Source organism: Neoarius graeffei, chromosome 5, assembly GCF_027579695.1.
Source record: "Neoarius graeffei isolate fNeoGra1 chromosome 5, fNeoGra1.pri, whole genome shotgun sequence".
NCBI classification, from domain to species: domain Eukaryota; kingdom Metazoa; phylum Chordata; class Actinopteri; order Siluriformes; family Ariidae; genus Neoarius; species Neoarius graeffei.
This window is the reverse complement of record NC_083573.1, coordinates 121,205-147,270: the sequence shown is the minus strand read 5'-3', so window position 1 is coordinate 147,270 and position 26,066 is coordinate 121,205. Positions and strand designations below refer to the sequence as shown.

The 26,066-nt window shown below is 41.5% G+C and overlaps 1 protein-coding gene across 6 annotated transcripts in view; it reads left to right on the top strand.

The window, feature by feature from the left end:
- The window catches only part of khdc4 (KH domain containing 4, pre-mRNA splicing factor), a 44,370-nt gene that overhangs the window by 7,395 nt on the left and 10,909 nt on the right, over nucleotides 1-26,066 (top strand). For all 6 annotated transcript variants that reach the window (XR_009654679.1, XM_060920881.1, XM_060920880.1 and 3 more), the window contains exons 2-8: nucleotides 3,517-3,661; nucleotides 3,808-3,933; nucleotides 4,164-4,243; nucleotides 8,868-8,920; nucleotides 9,081-9,193; nucleotides 11,887-12,144; nucleotides 12,232-12,289. Coding sequence is in view for 5 of the 6 variants with exons in the window: in XM_060920881.1 (XP_060776864.1) it covers nucleotides 3,517-3,661; nucleotides 3,808-3,933; nucleotides 4,164-4,243; nucleotides 8,868-8,920; nucleotides 9,081-9,193; nucleotides 11,887-12,144; nucleotides 12,232-12,289 (833 nt within the window). In the remaining variant the exon portion in view is untranslated. The remainder of the gene's footprint in view (nucleotides 1-3,516; nucleotides 3,662-3,807; nucleotides 3,934-4,163; nucleotides 4,244-8,867; nucleotides 8,921-9,080; nucleotides 9,194-11,886; nucleotides 12,145-12,231; nucleotides 12,290-26,066) is intronic.

Genomic DNA, 26,066 nt, shown 5'->3' with positions numbered 1-26,066 from the left:
TCCTCCATGATCTTCCAGGTTTTCATCTGTGTGTCCATGTAGAATGATGTCTGCAGCACCAGGTGGTTTGAGACGTTGGGGAATTCAAGGGATGGATCATTTTCCAACTCATAATGAATTAATAACTTTTATTTAAACGCAATAAGTTGATCATCAGAGCTGGTGGGGTCATGCATGTACAGATACAAATAATTATGAATACAAAAGACTAAAATGTACACAGTCTTAAAAAAAAAACCTTAAAATCTGTTGATCATCTGTTAATTATCTTCACATTAAATTAATTAATAGTATGCATAACTATTGTATTTAGTTATGGCTACAATAAGATCAAAATTTATTCTACTAATGTTGAATTTAGGTGGTAAATTTTTCTTTCATAGGAAAAATCCTTCTTTGTTGGCATGTAAGGATCTAATCTCATTGAGTGAGTTCTATATCCACTTCTTTTGAGTGTACTTCTTGGTTTTAATAACTTGCTTGTTTGCTGAACACAAACATGGCAGTAAGTTCTTGTGTTAATGGACCAGGCTACACTTTTGGATCATTAATCCCTTTTGACTGAGAATGTCCTGCATGCAGGGTTTGGCTTCTGGCACATCCATACAGTTTTAAATACAAAACCTACAATCTAAAAAATTTTTTTTATTGCATTTATTGAAATTCCCATCTGTAACAGGGAGTGATGTTGCATCCCGTTAATGGACTTGAAAATAGATTATTAGGTTCTAAGAGAATAAATGAGCCAAAATAATTGGGGATCTTTTTTAATGGGCCCCGACTCAGTACAAGTATGAACAGGTGGGCCTTAAAGCAGAAAAGGTTGAGAACTCCTGCTCTATAGGGCCGGGATCTTGATACATGCAATGCTGAGAGGGCAGTCCACCTGTGGTGGACGGAGGGATAGCATGAGCGGCGCCCACAATTTGCAGAGGCTGTACAGGAAGCTGATGTACATGAGGAGGACAGGTTGATTAATTCCCTCCTAAATGCAATGGCAAACTGAATGATAAGACAGTACTGTAGTACAGACTCCTGTTTTATAATGTTTTTAGTTTTATCATTCATCTTTGCAATATTGCCAGTCATTCTTAGGCAAAACAAAGTGTTTTGTGTTCTAAACTCTATATAAAAAGACGTATTATGTACTCATACCAAAAGTCTTACATGTATAATATTGATTTATGTTTCATGTTTTCAGGACTTGTTCTTCGGTTGTAGAAATAAATGTTGTTTTTAAAAAATATATTTTAAATAAATGTACAACCCTGATTCCAAAAAAGTTGGGACAAAGTACAAATTGTAAATAAAAATGGAATGCAATGATGTGGAAGTTTCAAAATTCCATATTTTATTCAGAATAGAACATAGATGACATATCAAATGTTTAAACTGAGAAAATACATCATTTAAAGGGAAAAATGAGGTGATTTTAAATTTCATGACAACAAATCTCAAAGTTTGGACAAGGCCATGTTTACCACTGTGAGACATCCCCTTTTCTCTTTACAACAGTCTGTAAACGTCTGGGGACTGAGGAGACAAGTTGCTCAAGTTTAGGGATAGGAATGTTAACCCATTCTTGTCTAATATAGGATTCTAGTTGCTCAACTGTCTTAGGTCTTTTTTGTCGTATCTTCCGTTTTATGATGCGCCAAATGTTTTCTATGGGTGAAAGATCTGGACTGCAGGCTGGCCAGTTCAGTACCTGGACCCTTCTTCTACGCAGCCATGATGCTGTAATTGATGCAGTATGTGGTTTGGCATTGTCATGTTGGAAAATGCAAGGTCTTCCCTGAAAGAGACGTCGTCTGGATGGGAGCATATGTTGCTCTAGAACCTGGATATACCTTTCAGCATTGATGGTGTCTTTCCAGATGTGTAAGCTGCCCATGCCACACGCACTAATGCAACCCCATACCATCAGAGATGCAGGCTTCTGAACTGAGCGCTGATAACAACTCGGGTCGTCCTTCTCCTCTTTAGTCCGAATGACACGGCGTCCCTGATTTCCATAAAGAACTTCACATTTTGATTTGTCTGACCACAGAACAGTTTTCCACTTTGCCACAGTCCATTTTAAATGAGCCTTGGCCCAGAGAAGACGTCTGCGCTTCTGGATCATGTTTAGATACGGCTTCTTCTTTGAACTATAGAGTTTGAGCTGACAACGGCGGATGGCACGGTGAATTGTGTTCACAGATAATGTTCTCTGGAAATATTCCTGAGCCCATTTTGTGATTTCCAATACAGAAGCATGCCTGTATGTGATGCAGTGCCGTCTAAGGGCCCGAAGATCACGGGCACCCAGTATGGTTTTCCGGCCTTGACCCTTACGCACAGAGATTCTTCCAGATTCTCTGAATCTTTTGATGATATTATGCACTGTAGATGATGATATGTTCAAACTCTTTGCAATTTTACACTGTCGAACTCCTTTCTGATATTGCTCCACTATTTGTCGGCGCAGAATTAGGGGGATTGGTGATCCTCTTCCCATCTTTACTTCTGAGAGCCGCTGCCACTCCAAGATGTTCTTTTTATACCCAGTCATGTTAATGACCTATTGCCAATTGACCTAATGAGTTGCAATTTGGTCCTCCAGCTGTTCCTTTTTTCTGCCTTTAACTTTTCCAGCCTCTTATTGCCCCTGTCCCAACTTTTTTGAGATGTGTTGCTGTCATGAAATTTCAAATGAGCTGATATTTGGCATGAAATTTCAAAATGTCTCACTTTCGACATTTGATATGTTGTCTATGTTCTATTGTGAATACAATATCAGTTTTTGAGATTTGTAAATTATTGCATTCCATTTTTATTTACAATTTGTACTTTGTCCCAACTTTTTTGGAATCGGGGTTGTACTTTTGTCTAAATAACTCAATTAGACCACTCGAAAACATATCAGTATTCCCTTGAACCATGTACTTGATAACTTGCCAAAATACAGCAAAATTTTAGGGCAAAAGGAAATTTGGGGGGGGGGGGAATATTTTGATGCCATTTGCCCTGCAGGGCAGAAGGTGTCAAAAGTTAATATTGAGGCCTGGGGGGGTATTGACAAGCTGCCACTGGTCTATAAGCCACTATCATGTCTGGAAATTTTGAAGTTTATTTTTTAAATTTTATTTTGAGGACATCCCCACACAAAATAAACTTAAACCCTGTCCGGTGAATTCTGAGCATGGAGACAGATAGAAAACGGGTTTGTCTTTCTGTCTGCCAAATTTCACATGGTCTGATGTCATGGCTCCAGAGATATTAAATCCTAAACATGGCTTCCCAGATCTTGTTTGTTTGTTTATTTATTTTTTAAATGAGAAAATATAAAAAAAAAATTCATGGAAATGGGGGAAAAAATATGATTTTAGAATTTAGCCAAAGTGCTTTACAGACTTTGACTAAGTCACAAACAGCAAATTAAAAAAAAAAGTGAACAAAATCTGAGACGTACAGTAACAACCCTCTCTGAACTGAGACAGAATAACTTCGAAATGTGTGTTGTGTCTCCACCAGGCGGCGTAGTAAATGGGACCAGGCTGCTCCGTCCTCTGGAGCTCTGGATGCTGCTGCTGCCGTCGCTGCCAAAATCAACGCCATGCTGGTGGCTAAAGGAAAACTGAACCCAGCACAGATAAACACACACACACCTGGGGACACAGTGAGTATACACACACATACAGTCGTGGTTTAAAATGTTAATAATGCCTGATTCATTGAGTGAGGAAGCATTACACAGTGGTCTGTTCCTCTCCCCATTTGTCCCTTTCTTTCTATCTGTCTGTCCCTCCATGTGTCTGTCTGCAGGCTGCAGGAGGAGGGGCTAAGAGTTCAGTGAAAGCGAGGGATGACCTTGTGGTGGCTGAGGTGGAGATAAACGATGTGCCTCTCACGTGCAGGAATCTACTGACCCGGGGACAAACACAGGATGAGGTCAGAGGTCATGCGTGCATGCACCTCATCACACTGTAGAGTAGGATACAACCCGAACACTACACTGGTACAGGAAACACGTGGGCGTACGTCCCCTGGAGTCAGCGTAGTGCACTGATGTGGTCTGAGTGTTTGGAGACATGGCCGTCATAGTGGACACGAAGTGTGCTTTTTGTTCAGTGACTGTTAAATGATCCTCTCTAAGCACTGTCTTTTCTGTGTGCGTGTAGATCAGCAGGGTGAGTGGGGCAGCCGTGTCCACCAGAGGGCGCTACATGACTGCAGAGGAGAAGACGAAAGCACTGCCTAGGTATGTTAACTTGGTGACAGGACAAGCGCATCGCTGTTTACGTTTTTACATCCAGCTCTGTTAGAGCTGGGTTATGTTCCTTTTGCAGAACTTCTCGAATTAATCTGATTAAAAGCACAGGTCCAGAAACAATTAATAATGCATTTAGTCTGAACCATTTTGAGTATTTTACAGGGTGTCCACAGAGTCTAAAAAAGTCTAAAATTACACATTTTCAATTTTAGGCCTAAAGTCTAAAATACAGAGATATTTTGCACTGTTGGTCTAAAATCTCATTTGGGTAATCTAAGACCTAGGTTACGTGCAGAATTATTCTGCACGTAGAAAATCTTCCCGGAAGTTCCTTTCAGCACCTAGATGTCACCCGGGATTGGTTGGCATCTCGGTGCTGAAAGGAACTTCCGGGAAGATTTTCTAGTTTCGGTTGTGTTGCCAGATTGGGCGGTTTTAAGTGCGTTTTGGCGGGTTTTGAACATATTTTGGGCTGGAAAACGTCAGCAGTATCTGGCAACACTGCCGGCGGGAAGATTTCTTGGTTCCGGTTTACAGCGCTGACTCAGTTCGTGCAATTGCTGGTGTTGCGTAGGCTACCGTGTAAGCTCTGTCAATTTCAGCGACAAATTAAAAATGGAAGCGGACGAATTGGTTCCTAAAAGAACTAGTAAGGGGTCAGTCATCTGGCGTTTTTTGGATATTGCGAGGAGGACGTGGAACAGCAAATGCCAGTTTGTAAAGTGTGCAAAAAAACCTGTCATCACGAAAGGCAGCAGCACTACAAATATGTTCCATCACCTGAAACTCACCCGGTACAGTATGCAGAGTCTCTTAAACTCCGAACTACTTGCCCACGAGCTAAAACCCCCCACAAGCTAAACAAATGACCCCAGCGGCCTCGTTCTCCAAAGCCCCCCATATGAGAAAACGAGTCAGAGATGGAGAGCTATAACGGATGCAATCACTAACTTCATTGCTGAAGACATGATCCCAGTTAGTATAGTGGAAAAACCAGGCTTCCAAAAATTACTAAACACACTCGATCCCAAATATGAGTTGCCTGGTCGCAGACATTTTACAGAGAAGGCAGTACCGGAATTACACACATCTGAGAGGCGGAGCCAGAAAACATTCAGTTCAAAAGTGTGCAAAGAGAAAAATGATGTTTTGCAGATCTCTCTCTTCTCTCCCTCAATCTCTCTCTCTATTGTGAATGTTCCAGTGGTTCTCAGCAGTCAGGTTAAGAGCTTGGAGATCTATTTTTTTAAATAATTTAATGAAAGAGCACTTTTCTTATTTAGGCTAAATGTCTTTCTCAGTATCGAGCTTGCACTTTATTGGTTTGAGCTCTGAGCAGCTCTGTATTGTGTTGCCCCTTTGTTGCAATTTTCAAGATTGTTTTTGCAGTTTGTGCCACATCTTTGTTGAATAAAAATAGTCTTATTTCAATTAAATTGTGATTAATCACCAACATGAAAATTTAAAATGTGTTGTTGAAAACCACCTGTAAAGTTAACCAAGAATGTTATTTAATCTGCAGGGATTGTAGTGAAAACAGTAAAGGGTAAAAGTTAGATTTCATGGGGTCCTTTAGAGGAGATTTAAATATATCGAGATATATATAGTATATCGTGAAATGGAGAAAATGTATCGGGATATTCATTTTTTCCCATATTGCACAGCCCTATTGTCACGGTTTGTAGCAAAATGGGCAAATGCAAGTTTAACGACTGCTGGCTTGAACGCAGTGATTTCGTAGACTGGTTAAAACGTGTACCAAACAATCCGTTTGAGGCGTACTGCACATTGTGCAAAAGAACACTCAAACTCAGCATCCTGGGTGTAAAGGCACCGGAATCGCACGCGAAAGCGGAGGAGCACCAGGCTGCCCATAAAAGTCTGCAACATTCGCATGCCATCACTCAATTTTGTTCACCGTTGTCAGTTCCAAGCACATCTCGAGACGGTGTATCAGCTAACTCCGTGCAAACTGTAACGTTACAACACGCAAACCGTACGGAATCGAATGCCTCATCCTCAAGTGATTTGCGGGATGTCTTTGGCTCCACTGCAACTTAGTTCCTCATTAATGCAAGAGCGCACCCTAGGGATGTAATGAGTTCATTGGTGAATGATGATAAATTTTGTTATTTCGAAAGTAATTCAGGCTCTCCCAATTTTCTTTATTTTTTTTGTGCGGCATACCATAAGTCTTAAATTTAACCTGTTATGGTCTTAAAAAGTCTTAAATTGAACTTGTTCAAGCCTGCAGAAACCCTGATTTTAATTGTAATAACTGATGAAATAAAGAAGAAACACAGAACATTGTCTATAAAGCTGGCAGAAAACCTCAACCAAAAAAAAAAAAAGTTGTTTCCAGCGACAAATGGGCCACAATGTGTACACACTTCTAGACACAATTCCTAAACATCACAGTATCAGCACTGCTTTGTTTATCTATGTGCATGAATAGATGTTAGAATAGAGGGTGAGTATCCTCAATCTGTGTTCACACTACCAGCCACTGAGTTGCCCTTGTTGCTTATTGTGTGCATCATCCATTTATATAATTATTTTTTTAAAGTTTGGATGAGAAATGCTGGTAGCCAAAATGCTTTTAAACCTAACTAGTTACAAACACATTAAATAATACACTAATCCATGTCAAAATAAGTTTTTTGGTTTGCATGTTTTCAGGTTCGTATTAACTTTGTCATCAGAATAGATGAGCAAATTGAGCTACTTTACTCGCCAGATTTACTGTTCTTACATTCATGCATCTCAAACAGTAAATGAGATCAAACTGCAGGTAGGCACAAAAGTTGTGGGGAACTGAAGAAATGTTTGACCACATACACCATAGGATTGGTCAGAGGAATCATATATATATATATATATATATATATATATATATATATATATATATATATATATATAATTTTTTTTTTTTTTTTGCTCACTGGTGTGAATGCAGGGTCAGTGCTTTCATATTTAGGCTCGTCTTTGTGTCCAACGTGATGTCTGCTAGAACAGTGGTTCTCAAACTTTTTTCCCCAAGTACCACCTCAGAAAATACTTGGCTCTCCAAGTACCACCATAATGACCAACATTAAAATACAGTAGCGTAGTAGGCCTAAGTATTCATTAAAAACAAGGCGGAGGTTTTATTTAACAAGTATGTTTAATATTGGTGGCCACTGTAACATTACACGCAGTACTTTGAACAGTAACACTGTGTTTAAATATAGGAAAATAAAACACTGTACTTAAATAATGAATCAAATAAATTGGCCAAATCTGCAACATCTGTAGTCTCATCAAGCTGTATGGTAAAATATCTACTGTTCTTAATGCGCTCAATCAGCGTCTTTTTAACATCGTCAGCCATGTCGTTTATTCTCCTTGACACGGTGTCATTTGAAAGCGGCACCAAGTTTAACTCTCTGGCAGCTTTCTCTCCACACATGATGCGTGTCATCTCTTTGGCTAATGGCAAACACAGCAGTTCCCCGATTGTGTGCGGCTTACCGGCTCTGGCGATCAGGAGGCTGGCACGATATGAAGCTTCCTGTGCTTTGGCTACGGGTGTACCATAGGACAGAATGGTGGACTTGGACTGCTTCAGTTCATCACGTTTTCGTAAAAAAAATCCATTGGTTTGTCCTTTAATGCTGTGTGTTTGGTTGTAAGATGCCGTTTGAGATGCGATGGTTTCATGGACTCATTGCTCAGAACGTCCCCGCATACAACACACTGCGGCCTGGGCAGCTCCTCTGTCCCGCTCCAGATGAATCCCAGTTTTATGTATTTTAAGTCATACTTCCTCCTTACTGGTTTCTTTTTTTTTTCTTACTGGTTTCTGCCGTTTGCTAGCAGTTCTGGGGCTGGTTTTGCCACTGTCGTTAGCATCTGCGCTCGGCTCACACACGTCCTCTTCAGTTCTCCCTCTCTCCTGATCCACGCTCCCATTTGCGGATTTAAGTCACGACAGTAATTTTGTCGTACTCGTCATAATTAGCAAAGCCACCTCCACCTTTTCCCATCACAGCCTAGTCTACCAATGGCGGATAACCGTCTGTCAGCGGAACCGGCGGGAATGCGTACGTATGCTACGTATGGCTACCCAGAAGTACTTGCAAACTTTTTAAAATTATTAACTTAATTTGTATCTCCTTTCATTTTCTTGTCATCGGTTGATAAGATATTTTCATCCATTCGGATATTATGGATAGTATTTCACGTTTTATTTAATTTTTTTAATTGTATTTGTATTTAATTAAGTGATTCTTTGGCGTACCACTAGAATGGAGCCCGCGTACCACAGTTTGAGAATCACTGTGCTAGAACACTAAGCATGTTTGAATGAGTTGCTAAAAGTACCCCTCATTGTCCCATCAGTGGGGCGGAGCCTAAAAAGCCTCAAAGTGTTCATCACCGAGCACAGCGACTGTCTGTCTTTGTGCATGCATGCCTGTGTAGAGGTTAGTGTCCTAATTGCCCATGCAGCCTATCCGTTAGACATGACCTATAATGCACCATGCCTGGTGAGGTGTGAGAGAGCAGGACTGTGTACTGTGTGAATTGTTTCTGATTAACTCCAATAGTGAATGTGATTTCTTTGTTTCCATAGCGACCGTCCACTCTATCTCCATGTCCAAGGTCAAACCAGAGAGCTTGTGGACAGTAAGTTCACATCATCCTACCGTTGTGGGGGATTGGGGGGGATTACAGATCATCTGAGACAGATGTGGCAAGCTTTTGATGATCTAATTATTTCTTAGGTAATGTGATACAACATTCCTAGCACAAAGTATGTAACTGAATTTTTTTTGTGTGTGTGTAGAAGCTGTAAACAGGATTAAGGAGCTCATCACTAATGGAGTGGTTAAAGCGGCAGTGTCTCAGCCCCCTCCCTCCGTGCTGCCTCCCACTGGACCCAAACCCCACTGCACTGGGGTAACACACACACACACACACACACACACACGCACGTGTTTATACAGTTAGGTCCATATATATTTGGACACTGACACAAATTTTTTTTTTTTTACCTGTTTACAGAAACATATTCAAGTTATAGTTATATAATGGACATAAAGTCCAGACTTTCAGCTTTCATTTGAGGGTATCCACATTAAAATTGGATGAAGGGTTTATGGGCCTTTTCCACTACCCTTTTTCAGCTCACTTCAGCCCAACACGGCTCGCCTTTCGACTACCTCAGAGCAGCACGACTGAGCTCACTTCAGCCTTACTCAGCACCCAAAACTCGCACGGTTTTGGAGTGAGGCTGAAGTGAGCCAAACCGAGCTGAGTGGGGCTAGGGGCGTGAGGAGACACTCCCCTGTGCACTGATTGGTGAGGAGGAGTGTCCTCACATGCCCACACACGCCCCGCGAGCACGCTGGGATCTGTAAACACCGTAAACCCGGAAGAAGAAGAATTACGACAAAGAAGAAGAAGAAGATGATGATCAGAAAACTAGAAGATGGAAGACCAACCCAAGCGAGGAAAGGCCAGCCAGTTTGTTGTTTACTATCCGGGTCGTGAGATTACCGCTTAAAAGGTCACTGATGTCACTGTTTGCGCCGCCTAACGACATCACGTCACGTCCACCCACTTTCGCTAACTCCACCCAATATGTCCACCCACTTCCAGCCAGCACGGTTCAGTGCGGTTGTAGTCGAAATGCAACTCCAACAGCCCCACTCAGCCCAACTCAGCACCGCACAGCTCAGCCCAACTCAGCCGCGTTGGTAGTGGAAAAGCCCCATTAGGAGTTTCAGCTCCTTAACATGTGCCACCCTGTTTTTAAAGGGACCAAAAGTAATTGGACAATTGACTCAAAGGCTATTTCATGGGCAGGTGTGGGAAATTCCTTCGTTATGTCATTCTCAATTAAGCAGATAAAAGGCCTGGAGTTGATTTGAGGTGTAGTGCTTGCATTTGGAAGATTTTGCTGTGAAGAAAACATGCGGTCAAAGGAGCTCTCCATGCAGGTGAAACAAGCCATCCTTAAGCTGCGAAAACAGAAAAAACCCATCTGAGAAATTGCTACAATATTAGGAGTGGCAAAATCTACAGTTTGGTACATCCTGATAAAAAAAGAAAGCACTGGTGAACTCATCAGTGTAAAAAGACCTGGACGTCCACAGAAGACAACAGTGGTGGATGATCGCAGAATAATTTCCATGGTGAAGAGAAACCCCTTCACAACAACCAACCAAGTGAACAACACTCTCCAGGAGGTAGGCGTATCAATATCCAAATCTATCATAAAGAGAAGACTGCATGAAAGTAAATGCAGAGGGTTCACTGCACGGTGCAAGCCACTTATAAGCCTCAAGAATAAAAAGGCTAGATTGGACTTTGCTAAAAAACATCTAAAAAAGCCAGCACAGTTCTGGAAGAACATTCTTTGGACAGATGAAACCAAGATCAACCTCTACCAGAATGATGGAAAGAAAAAAGTATGGCAAAGGCGTGGTACAGCTCATGATCCAAAGCATACCACATCATCTGTAAAACACGGCGGAGGCAGTGCGATGGCTTGGGCATGCATGGCTGCCAGTGGCACTGGGTCACTAGTGTTTATTGATGATGTGACACAGGACAGAAGCAGCCGGATGAATTCTGAGGTATTCAGAGACATACTGTGTGCTCAAATGCAGCCAAACTGATTGGTCGGCGTTTCATAATACCGATGGGCAGTGACCCAAAACATAAAGCCAAAGCAACCCAGGAGTTTATTAAAGCAAAGAAGTGGAATATTCTTGAATGGCCAAGTCAGTCACCTGATCTCAACCCAATTGAGCAGCATTTCACTTGTTAAAGACTAAACTTCAGACAGAAAGGCCCACAAACAAACAGCAACTGAAAACCGCTGCAGTAAAGGCCTGGCAGAGCATTAAAAAGGAGGAAACACAGCGTCTGGTGATGTCCATGAGTTCAAGACTTCAGGCAGTCATTGCCAACAAAGGGTTTTCAACCAAGTATTAGAAATGAACATTTTATTTACAATTATTTAATTTGTCCAATTACTTTTGAGCCCCTGAGATGAAGGGATCGTCTTTAAAAAAAACGATTTAGTTCCTCACATTTTTATGCAATCATTTTGTTCAAGCCACTGAATTAAAGCTGAAAGTCTGAACTTCAACTGCATCTGAATTGTTTTGTTCAAAATTCATTGCGGTAATCTACAGAACCAAAATTAGAAAAATGTTGTCTCTGTCCAAATATTTATGGACCTAACTGTGTGTGTGTGTGTATATATATATATATATATATATGGGTATTTGTATGTGTGTGTGTGTATGTATATATATATATATATTGTGTGTGTGTGTAGCTAGTGGCTTGAAGGCCATATTTCATAAACTAAACAACATGTAATCATCAGTGTATCCTAAATTAACATGTTGTCTAAAATGCGCACCACTTTGGGATTTGCCTTACCATCGAAAAAATCCCACACTGCACTGTTGTCTATTGTTAGAATAATAACGGACTGTCTTGTTGAAGATGAAACCAGTGTATGATTTGGGACACCTAGACTTCAGAGTACTCATATTTGGGGCACATCCTCAGTGTAGGGGAGGTGAGACGGACATGTCTAACTGTCTCTCTCTCACTCCTCATGTGTCTCTCAGGTGAAGGTGTTTGTGGGATTGGATCATGCTCTTCCAGGTTTCTCGGTGAAGGAACGGGTGGAAGGCCCAAACTGTTCTTATCTGCAACACGTTCAGAATGAGACGGGAGCCAAGCTCTTCCTGCGGGGTCAGAGGTCGGGCTGCATTGAGCCGGCATCAGGGAGAGAGGCCTTCGAGCCCATGCACATTTATATAAGTCACCCTAAACCAGAGGGTATCACTGCTGCCAAGATGCTGTGTGAGAACCTGCTACAGACAGTAAGTATACATACACACACACGCGCGCATGCGTACACACAGAGGGAGGTTCTACTGAGCTCTCATTGGCTTCTGTGTTGTTTTCAGGTACATGCAGAGTATTCTCGGTACCTGAGTGAGATGAGTGCTGTGATGCCTACACAAGGTAATCACTGTCATTGTTTGTTTGTTTGTTTTACCTTTATTTTACCAGGAAATCCCGTTGAGGTAAAAAACAAACAAATAAACAAAAAAAACCCAACTCATTTACAAGAGAGACCTGGCCAAAATAGCAGCCGTACAAGCTCACAAAAATACCGCATATACAATGTAATCTACAAAATCCAGAACCTTTCTTAGACAAGGATATTTTTTAAGCTTGTTACCTTGTTAACAGTTTCGGCGTGAATCTCCCGCCTTCTTCAGAAGCAGTCACCAGATGGCGAGTGGTGATGTGCCTTATCAGCTGATGTTGAAGAAAATAGATTCCAGCGTTGGATTTTAGAGGCAGTGGAGATACGCAAGCGGGCGCAGAGGACGATGAACCGGGACGAGGGAGCGTATGCACTGTCGCACACCTGGAGCGCCGTCCTGGAGGAGCGACCTGACAGCAGGAGGCGTGGACTACCTGTCAAATTGGGTGGGACGTTCACGCCTCCTGCACGCAACATCAGCTGATAAGGCACGTCACCACTCGCCATCTGGTGACTGTTTCTGAAGAAGGCGGGAGATTCACGCCGAAACTGTTAACAAGGTAACAAGCTTAAAAAATATCCTTGTCTAAGAAACGAACTTAAAATATTTGTAATAGTTAGACATAATGAACATCCACTACGTAAAATCCAGAACCTACTTGGACTCACTAGCCCCTCAAGAAAAACAAGCCTGATTCTCCACATTCTTTATGATGCTCTTAAGTTTACCAATAGATAGAAATGTATCCCATTGTAGATCTTTCTGCAGATTATTCCATGTTTTGGGTGCATTGGAGGAAAATGCAGTTTTCCCCAAATCTGTAAAAACCTGCGGTACATTAAAAAGCAACCACTTGGATGAGCGTAGGTGGTAACTACCCAAGTTCAGACAGAGGAAGGAGCAGCAGTAAACTGGAAGTTTACTCAATGTTGCTTTATAGATAGGTGTACCAGTGCTGTTTTCTGTGAATGGTCAATGATGTCCAGACCATTAAATCATAAAGAACGCAATGGTGAGTAAGAGACTTTACATTTGTAATAAAACGTATTGATGGTACACTGAATCAAGGCTCCGTAAAATGGAGGCGGCTGAAAGCATATACGATATATATCACCATAATTAATCATAGGCAAAAAAGTAGCTTTCGCAAGATTTTTTTTTTCTTGGCATTAAAAGCAAAATGAGGTTTATTTCTAAAATAAATGCCAACCTTTAGAAGAAGAAACCTTTATTTGTCACATGCACACTTCAAGCACAGTGAAATTCATCCTCTGCATTTAACCCATCTGAAGCAGTGAAAACACACACACACATTCAGAGCAGTGGGCAGCCACACTAGAATGCCTGGGGAGCAGTCAGGGGTTCGATACCTTGCTCAAGGGCACTTCAGCCCAAGGCTGCCCCACGTTAACCTAACTGCATGTCTTTGGACTGTGGGGGAAACCGGAGCACCCGGAGAAAACCCTCACAGACATGGGGAGAACATGCAAACTCCACACAGAAAGGCCCTTGGCGGCCACTGGGTTCGAACCCAAAACCTTCTTGCTGTGAGGTGACCGTGCTAACCACGACATTACCGTGCTGCCTTTACTTTGAGCATCCTAACGACACTGCTCGCAGGGTGCCTGCAGGGTTCCCCTTGGGTTCTGAAAAATATTCTCCACTTTTTTCCTTGAAAAATAAAGTCAAAGAAGTATTCTTCACTTTTTTGTAGTCTGTATTTTTTCTTTGTTCCTGACTGATCAAAGTGGACTTAATACAGGTTTATCCCAACCAAACTGGCACAATTCAAATATTTGTACAGATACAGCTCAGCCTCTCCATTCCATATAAAATTTGGGCTCCACTCCAGACCCTAATAAGAGAGTCGATTTTGGGCGCCCTGTGCATCATTAAGCTAAAATAAATCTCTACAGTTTGAGCTTACTGAAAGTTATTTTAGCATGGAATTATTCTAAAGCGGTATTAGGAGTCCCATTAGCCTTTACTTCAACACAAAACTTGATTTACAGTGGTGCTTGAAAGTTTGTGAACCCTTTAGAATTTTCTATATTTCTGCATAAATATGACCTAAAACATCAGATTTTCACACAAGTCCTAAAAGTAGATAAAGAGAATCCAGTTAAACAAATGAGACAAAAAATATTATACTTGGTCATTTATTTATTGAGGAAAATGATCCAATATTGCATATCTGTGAGTGGCAAAAGTATGTGAACCTTTGCTTTCAGTATCTGGTGTGACCCCCTTGTGCATCAATAACTGCAACTAAACATTTCCGGTGACTGTTGATCAGTCCTGCACACCGGCTTGGAGGAATTTTAGCCCGTTCCTCCGTACAGAACAGCTTCAACTCTGGGATGTTGGTGGGTTTCCTCACATGAACTGCTTGCTTCAGGTCCTTCCACAACATTTCCATTGGATTAAGGTCAGGACTTTGACTTGGCCATTCCAAAACATTAACTTTATTCTTCTTTAACCATTCTTTGCTAGAACGACTTGTGTGCTTAGGGTTGATGTCGTCTTGCTGCATGACCCACCTTCTCTTGAGATTCAGTTCATGGACAGATGTCCTGACGTTTTCCTTTAGAATTCGCTGGTATAATTCAGAATTCATTGTTCCGTCAACGATGGCAAGCCGTCCTGGCTCAGATGCAGCAAAACAGGCCGAAACCATGATACTACCACCACCATATTTCACAGATGGGATAAGGTTCTTATGCTGGAATGCAGTGCTTTCCTTTCTCCAAACATAACGCTTCTCATTTAAACCAAAAAGTTCTATTTTGGTCTGATCCGTCCACAAAACATTTTTCCAATAGCTTTCTGGCTTGTCCACATGATCTTTAGTAAACTGAAGATGAGGACCAGTGGCTTTCTCCTTGCAACCCTGCCATGCACACCATTGTTTTTCAGTATTCTCCTGACGGTGGACTCATGAACATTAACGTTAGCCAATGTGAGAGAGGCCTTCAGTTGCTTAGAAGGTACCCTGGGGTCCTTTGTGACCTCGCCGACTATTACACCGTCTTTTGGTGGAGACGGTGGGGACCTCGACTGGCTATCGTAGCCTGCAGGGAATCGGCCGTCAGACGTTCTGTCGCATGTCCCAGACCCGGTGAAATGTAACTGAATTGTCTTGGCCAGGCCTAAGGGTCCCATCTGCATCTCATCATTGCTGAGGAGTGTGCTCCCATCACCCAATCAAGCATCCAGCCAGAGCAGGTCATGATATATTTTTTACCATATTAACATGCCATTGTGCGTCATGCCTGATGTAAAGACTCTCGTCTCTGTGAGCCTACCACACAGATTTAATACTTGTCATTTTTAGGGCATACCTAACAACGTGTTTTCTTTCTCTCCCCCCCCATCTGTCCCTCTGAGTTACATGTTGATCCTGGGATTGAGATGCTGGCCTCTTCTGCCCCTCGGACCTGCTTGATCCATCCTGGTGCCCTGTGTCTGGTCGGAGTTTTATCGCCCCACTCCTGTGAAGGACGGCCCCATGAGGACAGTTGAGGGTTATACCTGTTAAAACTGTTAATATTATAGTCAGGCTGTCTGTTGTTGCCCAAATGAGGATGGGTTCCCTTTTGAGTCTGGTTCCTCTCGAGGTTTCTTCCTCATGTCGTCTGAGGGAGTTTTTCCTTGCCACCGTCGCCACAGGCTTGCTCATTGGGGATAGATTAGGGATAAAATTAGCTCATGTTTTAAGTCGTTCAAATTCTGTAAAGCTGCTTTGCGACAATGTTTATTGTTAAAAGCGCTGTACAAATAAACTTGATTTGATTTGATTTGATTTACACGCCTTGCTCTTGGAGTGATCTTTGTTGGTCGACCACTCCTGGGGAGGGTAACGATGGTCTTGAATTTCCTCCATCTGTACACAATCTGTCTGACTGTGGATTGGTGGAGTCCAAACTCTTTAGAGATGGTTTTGTGTCACCTTTTCCAGCCTGATGAGCATCAACAACGCTTTTTCTGAGGTCCTCAGAAATCTCCTTTGTTTGTGCCATGATACACTTCCACAAACATGTGTTGTGAAGATCAGACTTTGATAGATCCCTGTTCTTTAAATAAAACAGGGTGCCCACTCACACCTGATTGTCATCCCATTGATTGAAAACACCTGACTCTAATTTCACCTTCAAATTAACTGCTAATCCTAGAGGTTCACATACTTTTGCCACTCACAGATATGTAATATTGGATCATTTTCCTCAATAAATAAATGACCAAGTATAATATTTTTGTCTCATTTGTTTAACTGGGTTCTCTTTATCTACTTTTAGGACTTGTGTGAAAATCTGATGATGTTTTAGGTCATATTTATGCAGAAATATAGAAAATTCTAAAGGGTTCACAAACTTTCAAGCACCACTGTACAATTGAACAGTGTCAGTAAGAACCTGGGAACAAACAACACTGAAGGAATCCGATTTTCCCGTCAATTTGCAAACCGAATACAGAATGGTACAGTGTTTTACATCATGCGTTAGTTAGCCACAGGGCCGTTTCTATTTCTACCTATTGAACAGACCAGGGACTCAGTCCAGTTTTCCTGAGGCTTGTATTTTTTTAAGGGAGATTAGCATCCCTTGGTTGGCAAGGTTATATCTAACTTTACAAGGTAATAATATCACCCACACACGTTCAAAGATTATGACATCTTTATTACTGATTTTTGCACTGCTCTTTTTAAATTTGTTGTTAACTTCAGTTTCTGTCTCATAATGTCTCAGGAAACTGAGGCACGTGTCAATTGACTTCGTGTACCTGTAATAAATTTTAATTATTAACTATTTCAAAAGATCACAGATGATACGATTGGTTCCATCATGTAACGTTCGTCATACAGGGATGAGAATTTTCCGCCGATCGGCGGATTTCCGACTTTTTCAGACCAAAATGATCGTTTTTGAGCGTGCGCGCGCGCAACATTAAGGTCTGCATCACGCATCTTAGAATGTGCGCGCGCGAGGGAGACTGTGTGCTTGTTCATGTAGCGCATACCAGACAAAGAGCATCCTGATTGGGTTACTCAGCAAAAAGCCAATCAGCTTTCAGTGTGGGCGGGCTTTTATCTCTTTTCTCAAGGACTGGAGTTTTCAGCTGAGTCAGCGCAGCCTACAGGATTGGCATGGCAGAGAGAGCACGCGCGCGCCCCAAAAAACCAAAGCACAAAACCCACTTCAGCTCAGATTACACAAAAGAATCTCCCTGTCTAATAATAATCTCCCTGTGTAATAATAATCTCCCTGTGTAATAATAATCTCCCTGTGTAATAATAATCTCCCTGTGTAATAATAATCTCCCTGTCTAATAATAATCTCCCTGTCTAATAATAATATCCTTGTCTAATAATAATCTCCCTGTCTAATAATAATCTCCCTGTCTAATAATAAAGAAAATAAATAAATAAATAAAAAAATAGCCAAAAATCATTCGCCCCTGGGCCCCGCCCTGGTTTTTTCAGACTTTTTAAATATTTTTCATTCTCATCCCTGGTCATAAGCTCTTGTCAAGTACGCGCGAGTTTTAAGTCACTGCTCTGCCAGTTAGGCATGGTCCGCGACATGTTGCCTCCTTCACAGGCTGTTCCGGCAGTGACGCACAGTCATTGGTTTGTCCGATTGTCTGGGCTACAGTGGACTGGTCACTGACCCTGTGCTGCAAACACCAGTCTAAGATAACATGTTATCAACCGATCTGCTCATAAGAAATATTTACACTTACTCGAGTTGATCTTTGGCTGGATCGAGTCAAAGCCAAAAGAAAAAAAGGCACCAATCATCATCAGTGTTGCAGTTCTCAAGATTGAACCGAATAGCTGTCCTGAATCATGAATTGAATCACTGTCCTGAATCATCTGAAGCACATAAAATTTGCGTGCCATCTCGCAACAAGTTTTACCTTCAAATAGCCCAAACTATGTCAGACAGAGTTTATCCTGTTTACGGTGGGCGTTCCCAATGCGAAAGAGAAACCAATTGAAACCCAAAGAGTGAAAGTGATTATCATGCCGTTCCCATCCCTGTGTCCAAAATCGCGCACTTGTCCACTCTTCTCTACTCACTATATAGGGAACTACTATATAGAGGACTATATAGTGAGCTCATTGGTAAAATGAAAAAACACTTTCAGACGCTAGTCCGTCATGCTGGCATTTACGTCATTACTGTCACACAATTAAAACTTGCCAGATCAGTCGGCTGGTGGGTTTTCAAAATAATAAATACATGCATATGTTTTTGTGACAAATCTATATCATATTGAGCGTATTTCCCACATTAATCAATGCAAAGTACCTGCATCTTTCAGTTCTTTTAAATCAAGGCTGAATCCTTTCTTCTTTGCCACTGCCTTTTATTAAATCAAATTTGAGACTTTTTGATTCTTTCAGTGCGACTGCAATGCATTATGGGATATATTGCTTGGTTAGTGACCATCGTTGTACACTGCTTTTTGTGATGCATCGTGGGATACTTTGAGCGCACTATATAGGGTGTAATAATCCTCACTATCGTTTCAGACAGCACTACAAAATGGTGTCCTCACTCTATAGTGCACTATATAGTGAGTCGGGAGCGATTTTGGACATAGGGCGTATGAACAGTCTTTTATGAACGTGTAAGTGTGCGGTCAGCGCTCCGACTCCAGTGTGACTGAGTAAGGTGACAATTTTTATGTTTCATCTAATTTAGGTAGTTTAAAAACTATAATAATATTTGTCAGTGGGCACAGAGGAAAGTGTAACATATAAAGTTTCTGTCAATATGTTTATCATGCTTGTATGATAAACTCGTGAAGATATTTATCTTAATACATGACCTACTCATTCTAAACCTGTCGAGCTTCGCCAACAAAGCTCTCGACCCCAAAGTCCAACCAAATCTACTTGCACATAATGCCATGAAATAATAGATACGTGCCATAAAATAAATATCTATTACAAGTATTAGATCTATATTTATTCAGCGCGTTCTGAAGTGACTTAACTGGGAATCTTGACCCACAGAGCGCTTGTTTACTCGCACCCGATAACCCGGAATCAACGACTGTACGCCACTTCCGGCTGGCAGTGGCTGCTCCCAGTGGTTCTGTCTCTGCGGATAATTCACGGAATAAAATTTTCCACAAAAATGCCTTTTTTTTTTTTGGACTGAATGTGCGCGTCTGTTGGCTATAAGTAATACATAAAGCACAATTAATGTTGTAAGCATGACCAGTACTGGTACACTTTAATGTCACTAGAGCGGCAGCTACAACTACCGACACCTTAACGATCTTTTGGCCATTGCAAAAGTAAAAAAAAAAGACTTTCAGTACGTAAATTGTGCGTGAATAATTACTCAAACTTCAGCTGGGGAAAAAATGAGTTGATTCCCGATTACTTAGCACATCAGATCACGTGACACCTTTGTCCACAGTTATCGACATCCAGATGAATATTTATAAAAAAATAATCAGTATGTGGTATTAACAAAACACGGTTTTTATTTAAGGTTTGTTTTACATAGACTTATATTTCGTACAAAATATCTTTTATATAAATATCGATGTCAGTGCTTGCGGAAATGAGGAAGTAATTCTAATGCTTATAAACAAATTAACTGATAATGTTTAACCTGTGTCAGAAAATCTTTTTGTTCCACTTTCTCCCCACTTTCTAAGTATTTTTCGTAGATCACATTTTGTTAATCATTCATTGTTGTTTGTATTAATTGCCAGTTTTGTAGTTTACTAATAATTCAAACAATGCTCTAATTTGTTGCAATTAGATTCAGATTGATGAAGCTTCAGTGTTTTCAAACAAGTGAGTTTTTTTTTTTTTAAATTGAGATTTTAAATTTACATCTAAAAATATAAAATGTCTACTGATATTGTAATATGTGGTAGATATTTACAACAAACTGCAAAATATTTTCTGAATGGAATAGAAAAATCTGAATATTTCAAGCATGTAATTTTTTTATATGCTAGGAATTTAATTCTGGTCTAATTCTATTTATTGCAGTAGGATTCCAAATACTCTATAAACATTCCATTCTGTTATGAATCAGAAAAAAATTATTATAAATCGCAGCACTTTTTTATTTTTTTAAAGTACTTCATCTGCTTCAACAATGTTGCACAAAAATCGATCCATAACAATTGTAAATGTCCCTTAATTCCACAGGGTGTCGATAATGGTGGACAGTGGTGAAAGTGATCACTATTATCGACACTTCACGTGACTTCTCAAACGTGCGTTTAGATACAAATTGGCGACCGTCAAATGAAAGAGTAAGAAACAAAGTACGTTTCGACAAGGAGCTCATGCAATACTGGTGAATTTGATCAGTAAAAACATGTCCATGATCTTTCCACCATGCTTACCTGCGATGATAACGTCCGGGTTTTCTTCAAATTGCTGATTGTGCTCAAAAAATTCCATCTCAGGTAACAAGCTGTGTCATCGGATGACGAGATTAAAGGGCGAGGGGGGGGTCTTCCGGTTGATTGATTAACCAATAATAACTGTTGTAACTGAAACTCACCTTTTGTAAAATTGTTTTTTATTGGTAAATCTGAAAAGGTGTCTAATTATGGACTGTTGATAATTGTAGCCGCTGCTCTAGTAAAATTAATCATCGGTTTAATAAAAATATATCATTTGTCACTCGCATGTCTCTCCTTTAGGACCACAAAGACACACATTCTAACCTACATTATTATATTGCAACATTCAGAATCCCAGATGACATCCAAGTCAGTTGCTTTCTATTAATCTCCTACTTTTTTTGAGGGCGAATACCCGGAGGCTGTAGCTCCAAAATGTAGCTCTCTTGGGTGGCTTGCCAGCTGACAGCACTTTCACTTTGGTGGTTTTTAAATTAAAAAAAAAGTTTATTTATTTATTTTTAAACCGACCCCTGTATTACTGACACTGTCCGATGTGCTCGGGGACAGTCGGGGCTCTGAGTGTGCCTCCCTTGTGGTTGTTTCGGCCCTTAAATCATCTTCAGTGTTTGAAGAAGCTTGCTCAAAAAAAAATTGCCAGCTTAAACTGCACCATTGTTTGTTTCACGCAGGGATAATTACACCATCACACCAGGCCGATTAAGACGCACTGAGATTGGTCAAAAGCTTGGCGCTCATTTGGTCCTTACGTGTAGTCAATTTTTATTGGTCACAAGCATGTGTTCATTGTTTACATGCTGGCTTCCTGCTGTCTCTTTACTGGGGTTAGATTTCTATTACTTGCAGTTGAGAATATGAACTGATGATGTGACTCAAAAGTTGAAGTTAAGATTTGTGTGAAGCAGTAAAAGGTGAATTCACTCTTTCTGTTGGATCCATTTTATTCCTTTAACCCAGGGTTGCATTAAATAAGTATCTATAATTAATAAATGAATGATGTCAACTTAATGTCAGCAGACCAAAAATCAGTCTAAGATCTCAGACTGAGGAGTGAAAATGATCAAATCTGTTGACCAGGGGAGAGGGAAAAAAAGCAGATTTATTCCACCTCACCCAGAGTCCACAGATATTAACTGTCCATATACATGTAGAGGATCCAGAGAATGCTGCTCCGTCTCCCTTAGATACTATACTCCAGCAGGTGGATTCCAGATGGGCTTCGGCCTCGAGTAGTCCATGGCTGGATGTTGTGTCAGATTTCAGTTCATTTCTCATGAGCACTCCAAACCAACGGGGGGGGGACCACGCACAAGATAGTGGTGGAACCCAAACCCTCAGCAAGTGGTTTAGAGGGACCATATTTACCTGCGCACCCACTGGGAAAGCATGGACAAATGTTTGGACAAAGCCCAGTTAGCCTTTCATCTGCTCCTGGAAATATGGAATGACCACAACTCCAGATCAACCTCAAAATGCAACTGGTAGGGAAAAAAAAAAACAACAACTTAATGTGGAAGATGCGATGTCACGCTTCATCATGACTGTTTGTTAATTATTAAGTAAATGCGGTTTAAATTGGATAATTTTGGTTATGCTAATTTAAACTTATTGTTGAAAATCTACTTTGTTTGAGGAAAAATGTTTATTATTTCATTCATTTTGAGACAAATACTTGCTTTTTTTTGTTGTTTACCTTGAAGGTTATCAACATATTCAGTATTATCCAATTTCATCATTTGATTATGTCTACTGAAACCAAAACCCTCTTCAAGAAAATAAAAATCAAGGAATAAGAAGAATTGAGTTGTCCATTGCATCCTTCAGTGGTTGATCAGGCAGTTTTTCAAGTTTGGGTAGAGTTGTGGTCACAAAAAGCACAGAACTTGACAGTTGATAACCAGCGTGGCAGTGATGACTAGGAACAAAGGCCTGAAGACAAGCTGTTGACGCAAAGGAAAGAAGAATTGACTGGAAACTCTTGGGAAAACAGTCAAGCAACTGAAGCAAGAGAGGACCGTAGCTAAAACTGCCTTCACCAAGCAAGCGAACTACCTGAGCAGAGCTGCAAATGGCATGATCAAGCATGAGCTACAAGAGGAGTTCAGCAAGCTCAGTTCCCTGGCAAGGCATGTCGGCAATGCAAATGAGGCAGATGATGAAGCTGGAACCGGTGAGGGTGAAGAAGTCAAGCTTGGCAAGCACCAGCAGGATGAGCTTGAAAAGACAATGGAAGACTGTGACGCGAAACTGGATGAAGTCCGGAAAGCAGTCCAATCCAACTGCTGGCAAAGGTACGGTGAAAAGGAGGTAATGTCTGCAATCCAAGAAGCAGAGATGGCCTGTGAAAGAGCTCATGCAAGCCCCATCACTGCTATCAATAGAGACGGCTATGAACTGCAGCTGGAAGGAGTGAGAAGACTTGTCCATGATGCAGTTGCAAGCCTGAAAGACTGGGAAAGATGGATCCCACCTGATCAGACAGCACACTTGGAGGGCAGAGTAAAGGACCGGAGAGCATTTGGCAACAACCTCGAAGCCAGAAGGGCAGAATTCCTCACCGCACAAAGAATCACAGAGGAGGAAAGAAGAGAAAGAGAGCCTATGGCAGTTCCACAACCAGTGGTGAGGATAAAGCCAACCAGCCTACCTAAATTCACTGGGTTCAAGAGGAATTTCCACAGATGGAGGAGAGATTGGCAAAGCCTGCAAAGGCAGGGAGAGCCGACTGGCTCAGTGGAAGTGAAGAAGTTCCAACTCCTTGATAGTGTGGATGAGAGGATATGCAGAGACCTGCGCTTGTCAACATACAACAGTGCTGAAGACATATTTAGAGTACTTCAAAACAGGTATGGAAACAAGCCAGCAATCGCCTTGGAAATAATTGAGGACCTGGAGAGGATGCCCCCTGTAAAGTCACACCCGCCAAGGAAGGTGATTGACCTAATTCAAGCTGTAGAAAAGGCCCTGAATGACCTCATTGAGCTTGAGAGCACTGGAGCCATCAAGAATCCCCTGGTGATCAGATCCATAGAGAGCAAACTGCCAGACAATATGAAGAGAGACTGGCTCACATTCATGGTCAATCCAAGAAGTGGAGTCACACCGGACAACCACTTTGACAGCCTTCTTGCATTCTAAAAGACTCAGGAGGACATTCTAGAGAAACTAGACCAACTGGGTGTAAGTGAAAGATCTGGAAAAAAAAGCCTACTTACCAGGAGAAGTATGCTTCCACAAAGTCCACAAGGAAAGGAGGATGTGTTGTCTGTGGAGATGAAAGGCATTGTGAGAAGATCTTTTTTTGCAAGAGGTTCAAAGAACTAAAGCCTAGTGAGAAGCTAAATGCTGTTGAAAAGCTGGGAGCATGCAGAAGATGCCTCATATGTCATGCAGAGGATGAGGAATGTATGGACACTTTCCTGTGCAGGAATAGGGACTGCAAGTTGGGGAGCTCCTCAGACCACCATTACTTTCTTTGCCTGAAAGGAGGATTCAAAGGGAAAGAATCTGAAAAAGTGGGAAAACCCAGCACCAGAAGGCAAGCACTCACAGAGGAACAAGAGAGATTAATATCTGGACTCACCCCAGACATGGCAGAAAAATTCAGGAGAGCTTTCACCAACATGGCTGCAAAATCACACTGCACTGAAAAGAACCTACCTGGAGTGATGGACTCAAATACATGTGAGTTACCAGTTATTCTTATGCTTCTGGAAGTAACTGCCAATGCAGGACAGAAAATTGGAACTCTCATTGACTTGGCATCAGATACCAACTACATCACTCACAGAGCTGCCAGGAGACTGAAGCTACGGAGTGAAAAGATCACGCTCGTTGTCCATGGAGTCAGAGGCATGGGCATGAAAGTAAAGACCAAAAGATACTCACTCAAGGTGAGAGTCAAGACACCTAGAGGCACGGAGAGAGCTCATGAGCTTATCTGCTACGGCTTGAATGAAATTGCAAAAGTGCAGAGTAATCAAACCACATCAGCTCAAGAAGTTTTTCCCCAACACCAACCTGGAAGACCTTCACAGACCAGAGCATGTTGAGCTTCTCATCAGCCACCGTGAAGGAAGACTCGCTCCACAAAGAGTAAAGGTAGTGGAAGACCTCGTCCTTTGGGACGGCCCTTTAGGAAAAACTGTTGGCGGAGCGCATCCAGACCTCTGTGAAGCAGCGGGCATGGCTCTGCACAATTCTGAGACTCACTTTGCCTGATCAATGAGAACCACAGCAGTGAAGTATCAAGAAATTGCTGAGATGCAAGAGTTCAAAGCTGAAACCAAAGGCACAGTTGCTGGCAGAGAGTTCTTAGACTGGTGGAAATGGGACAGCATTGGGGCAGCCTGCGAACTCGTGTGGAGGATGCCGGTGCAGTAACTGTCAGCCGGGAGGCAAAGACATGTGACTCTGAGTGAGGAAAGAGAGCTGGAGATTATCAGGCAAGGCCTCACCTATGTGAAAGCGGATGCTCAGTCAGAAGCCTCACTGGGACACAAAATACAACCCCGATTCCAAAAAAGTTGGGACAAAGTACAAATTGTAAATAAAAACGGAATGCAATAATTTACAAATCTCAAAAACTGATATTGTATTCACAATAGAACATAGACAACATATCAAATGTCGAAAGTGAGACATTTTGAAATTTCATGCCAAATATCGGCTCATTTGAAATTTCATGACAGCAACACATCTCAAAAAAGTTGGGACAGGGACAATAAGAGGCTGGAAAAGTTAAAGGTAGAAAAAAGGAACAGCTGGAGGACCAAATTGCAACTCATTAGGTCAATTGGCAATAGGTCATTCACATGACTGGGTATAAAAAGAGCATCTTGGAGTGGCAGCGGCTCTCAGAAGTAAAGATGGGAAGAGGATCACCAATCCCCCTAATTCTGCGCCGACAAATAGTGGAGCAATATCAGAAAGGAGTTCGACAGTGTAAAATTGCAACGAGTTTGAACATATCATCATCTACAGTGCATAATATCATCAAAAGATTCAGAGAATCTGGAGGAATCTCTGTGCGTAAGGGTCAAGGCCGGAAAACCATACTGGGTGCCCGTGATCTTCGGGCCCTTAGACGGCACTGCATCACATGCAGGCATGCTTCTGTATTGGAAATCACAAAATGGGCTCAGGAATATTTCCAGAGAACATTATCTGTGAACACAATTCACCGTGCCATCCGCCGTTGCCAGCTCAAACTCTATAGTTCAAAGAAGAAGCCGTATCTAAACATGATCCAGAAGCGCAGACGTCTTCTCTGGGCCAAGGCTCATTTAAAATGGACTGTGGCAAAGTGGAAAACTGTTCCGTGGTCAGACAAATCAAAATTT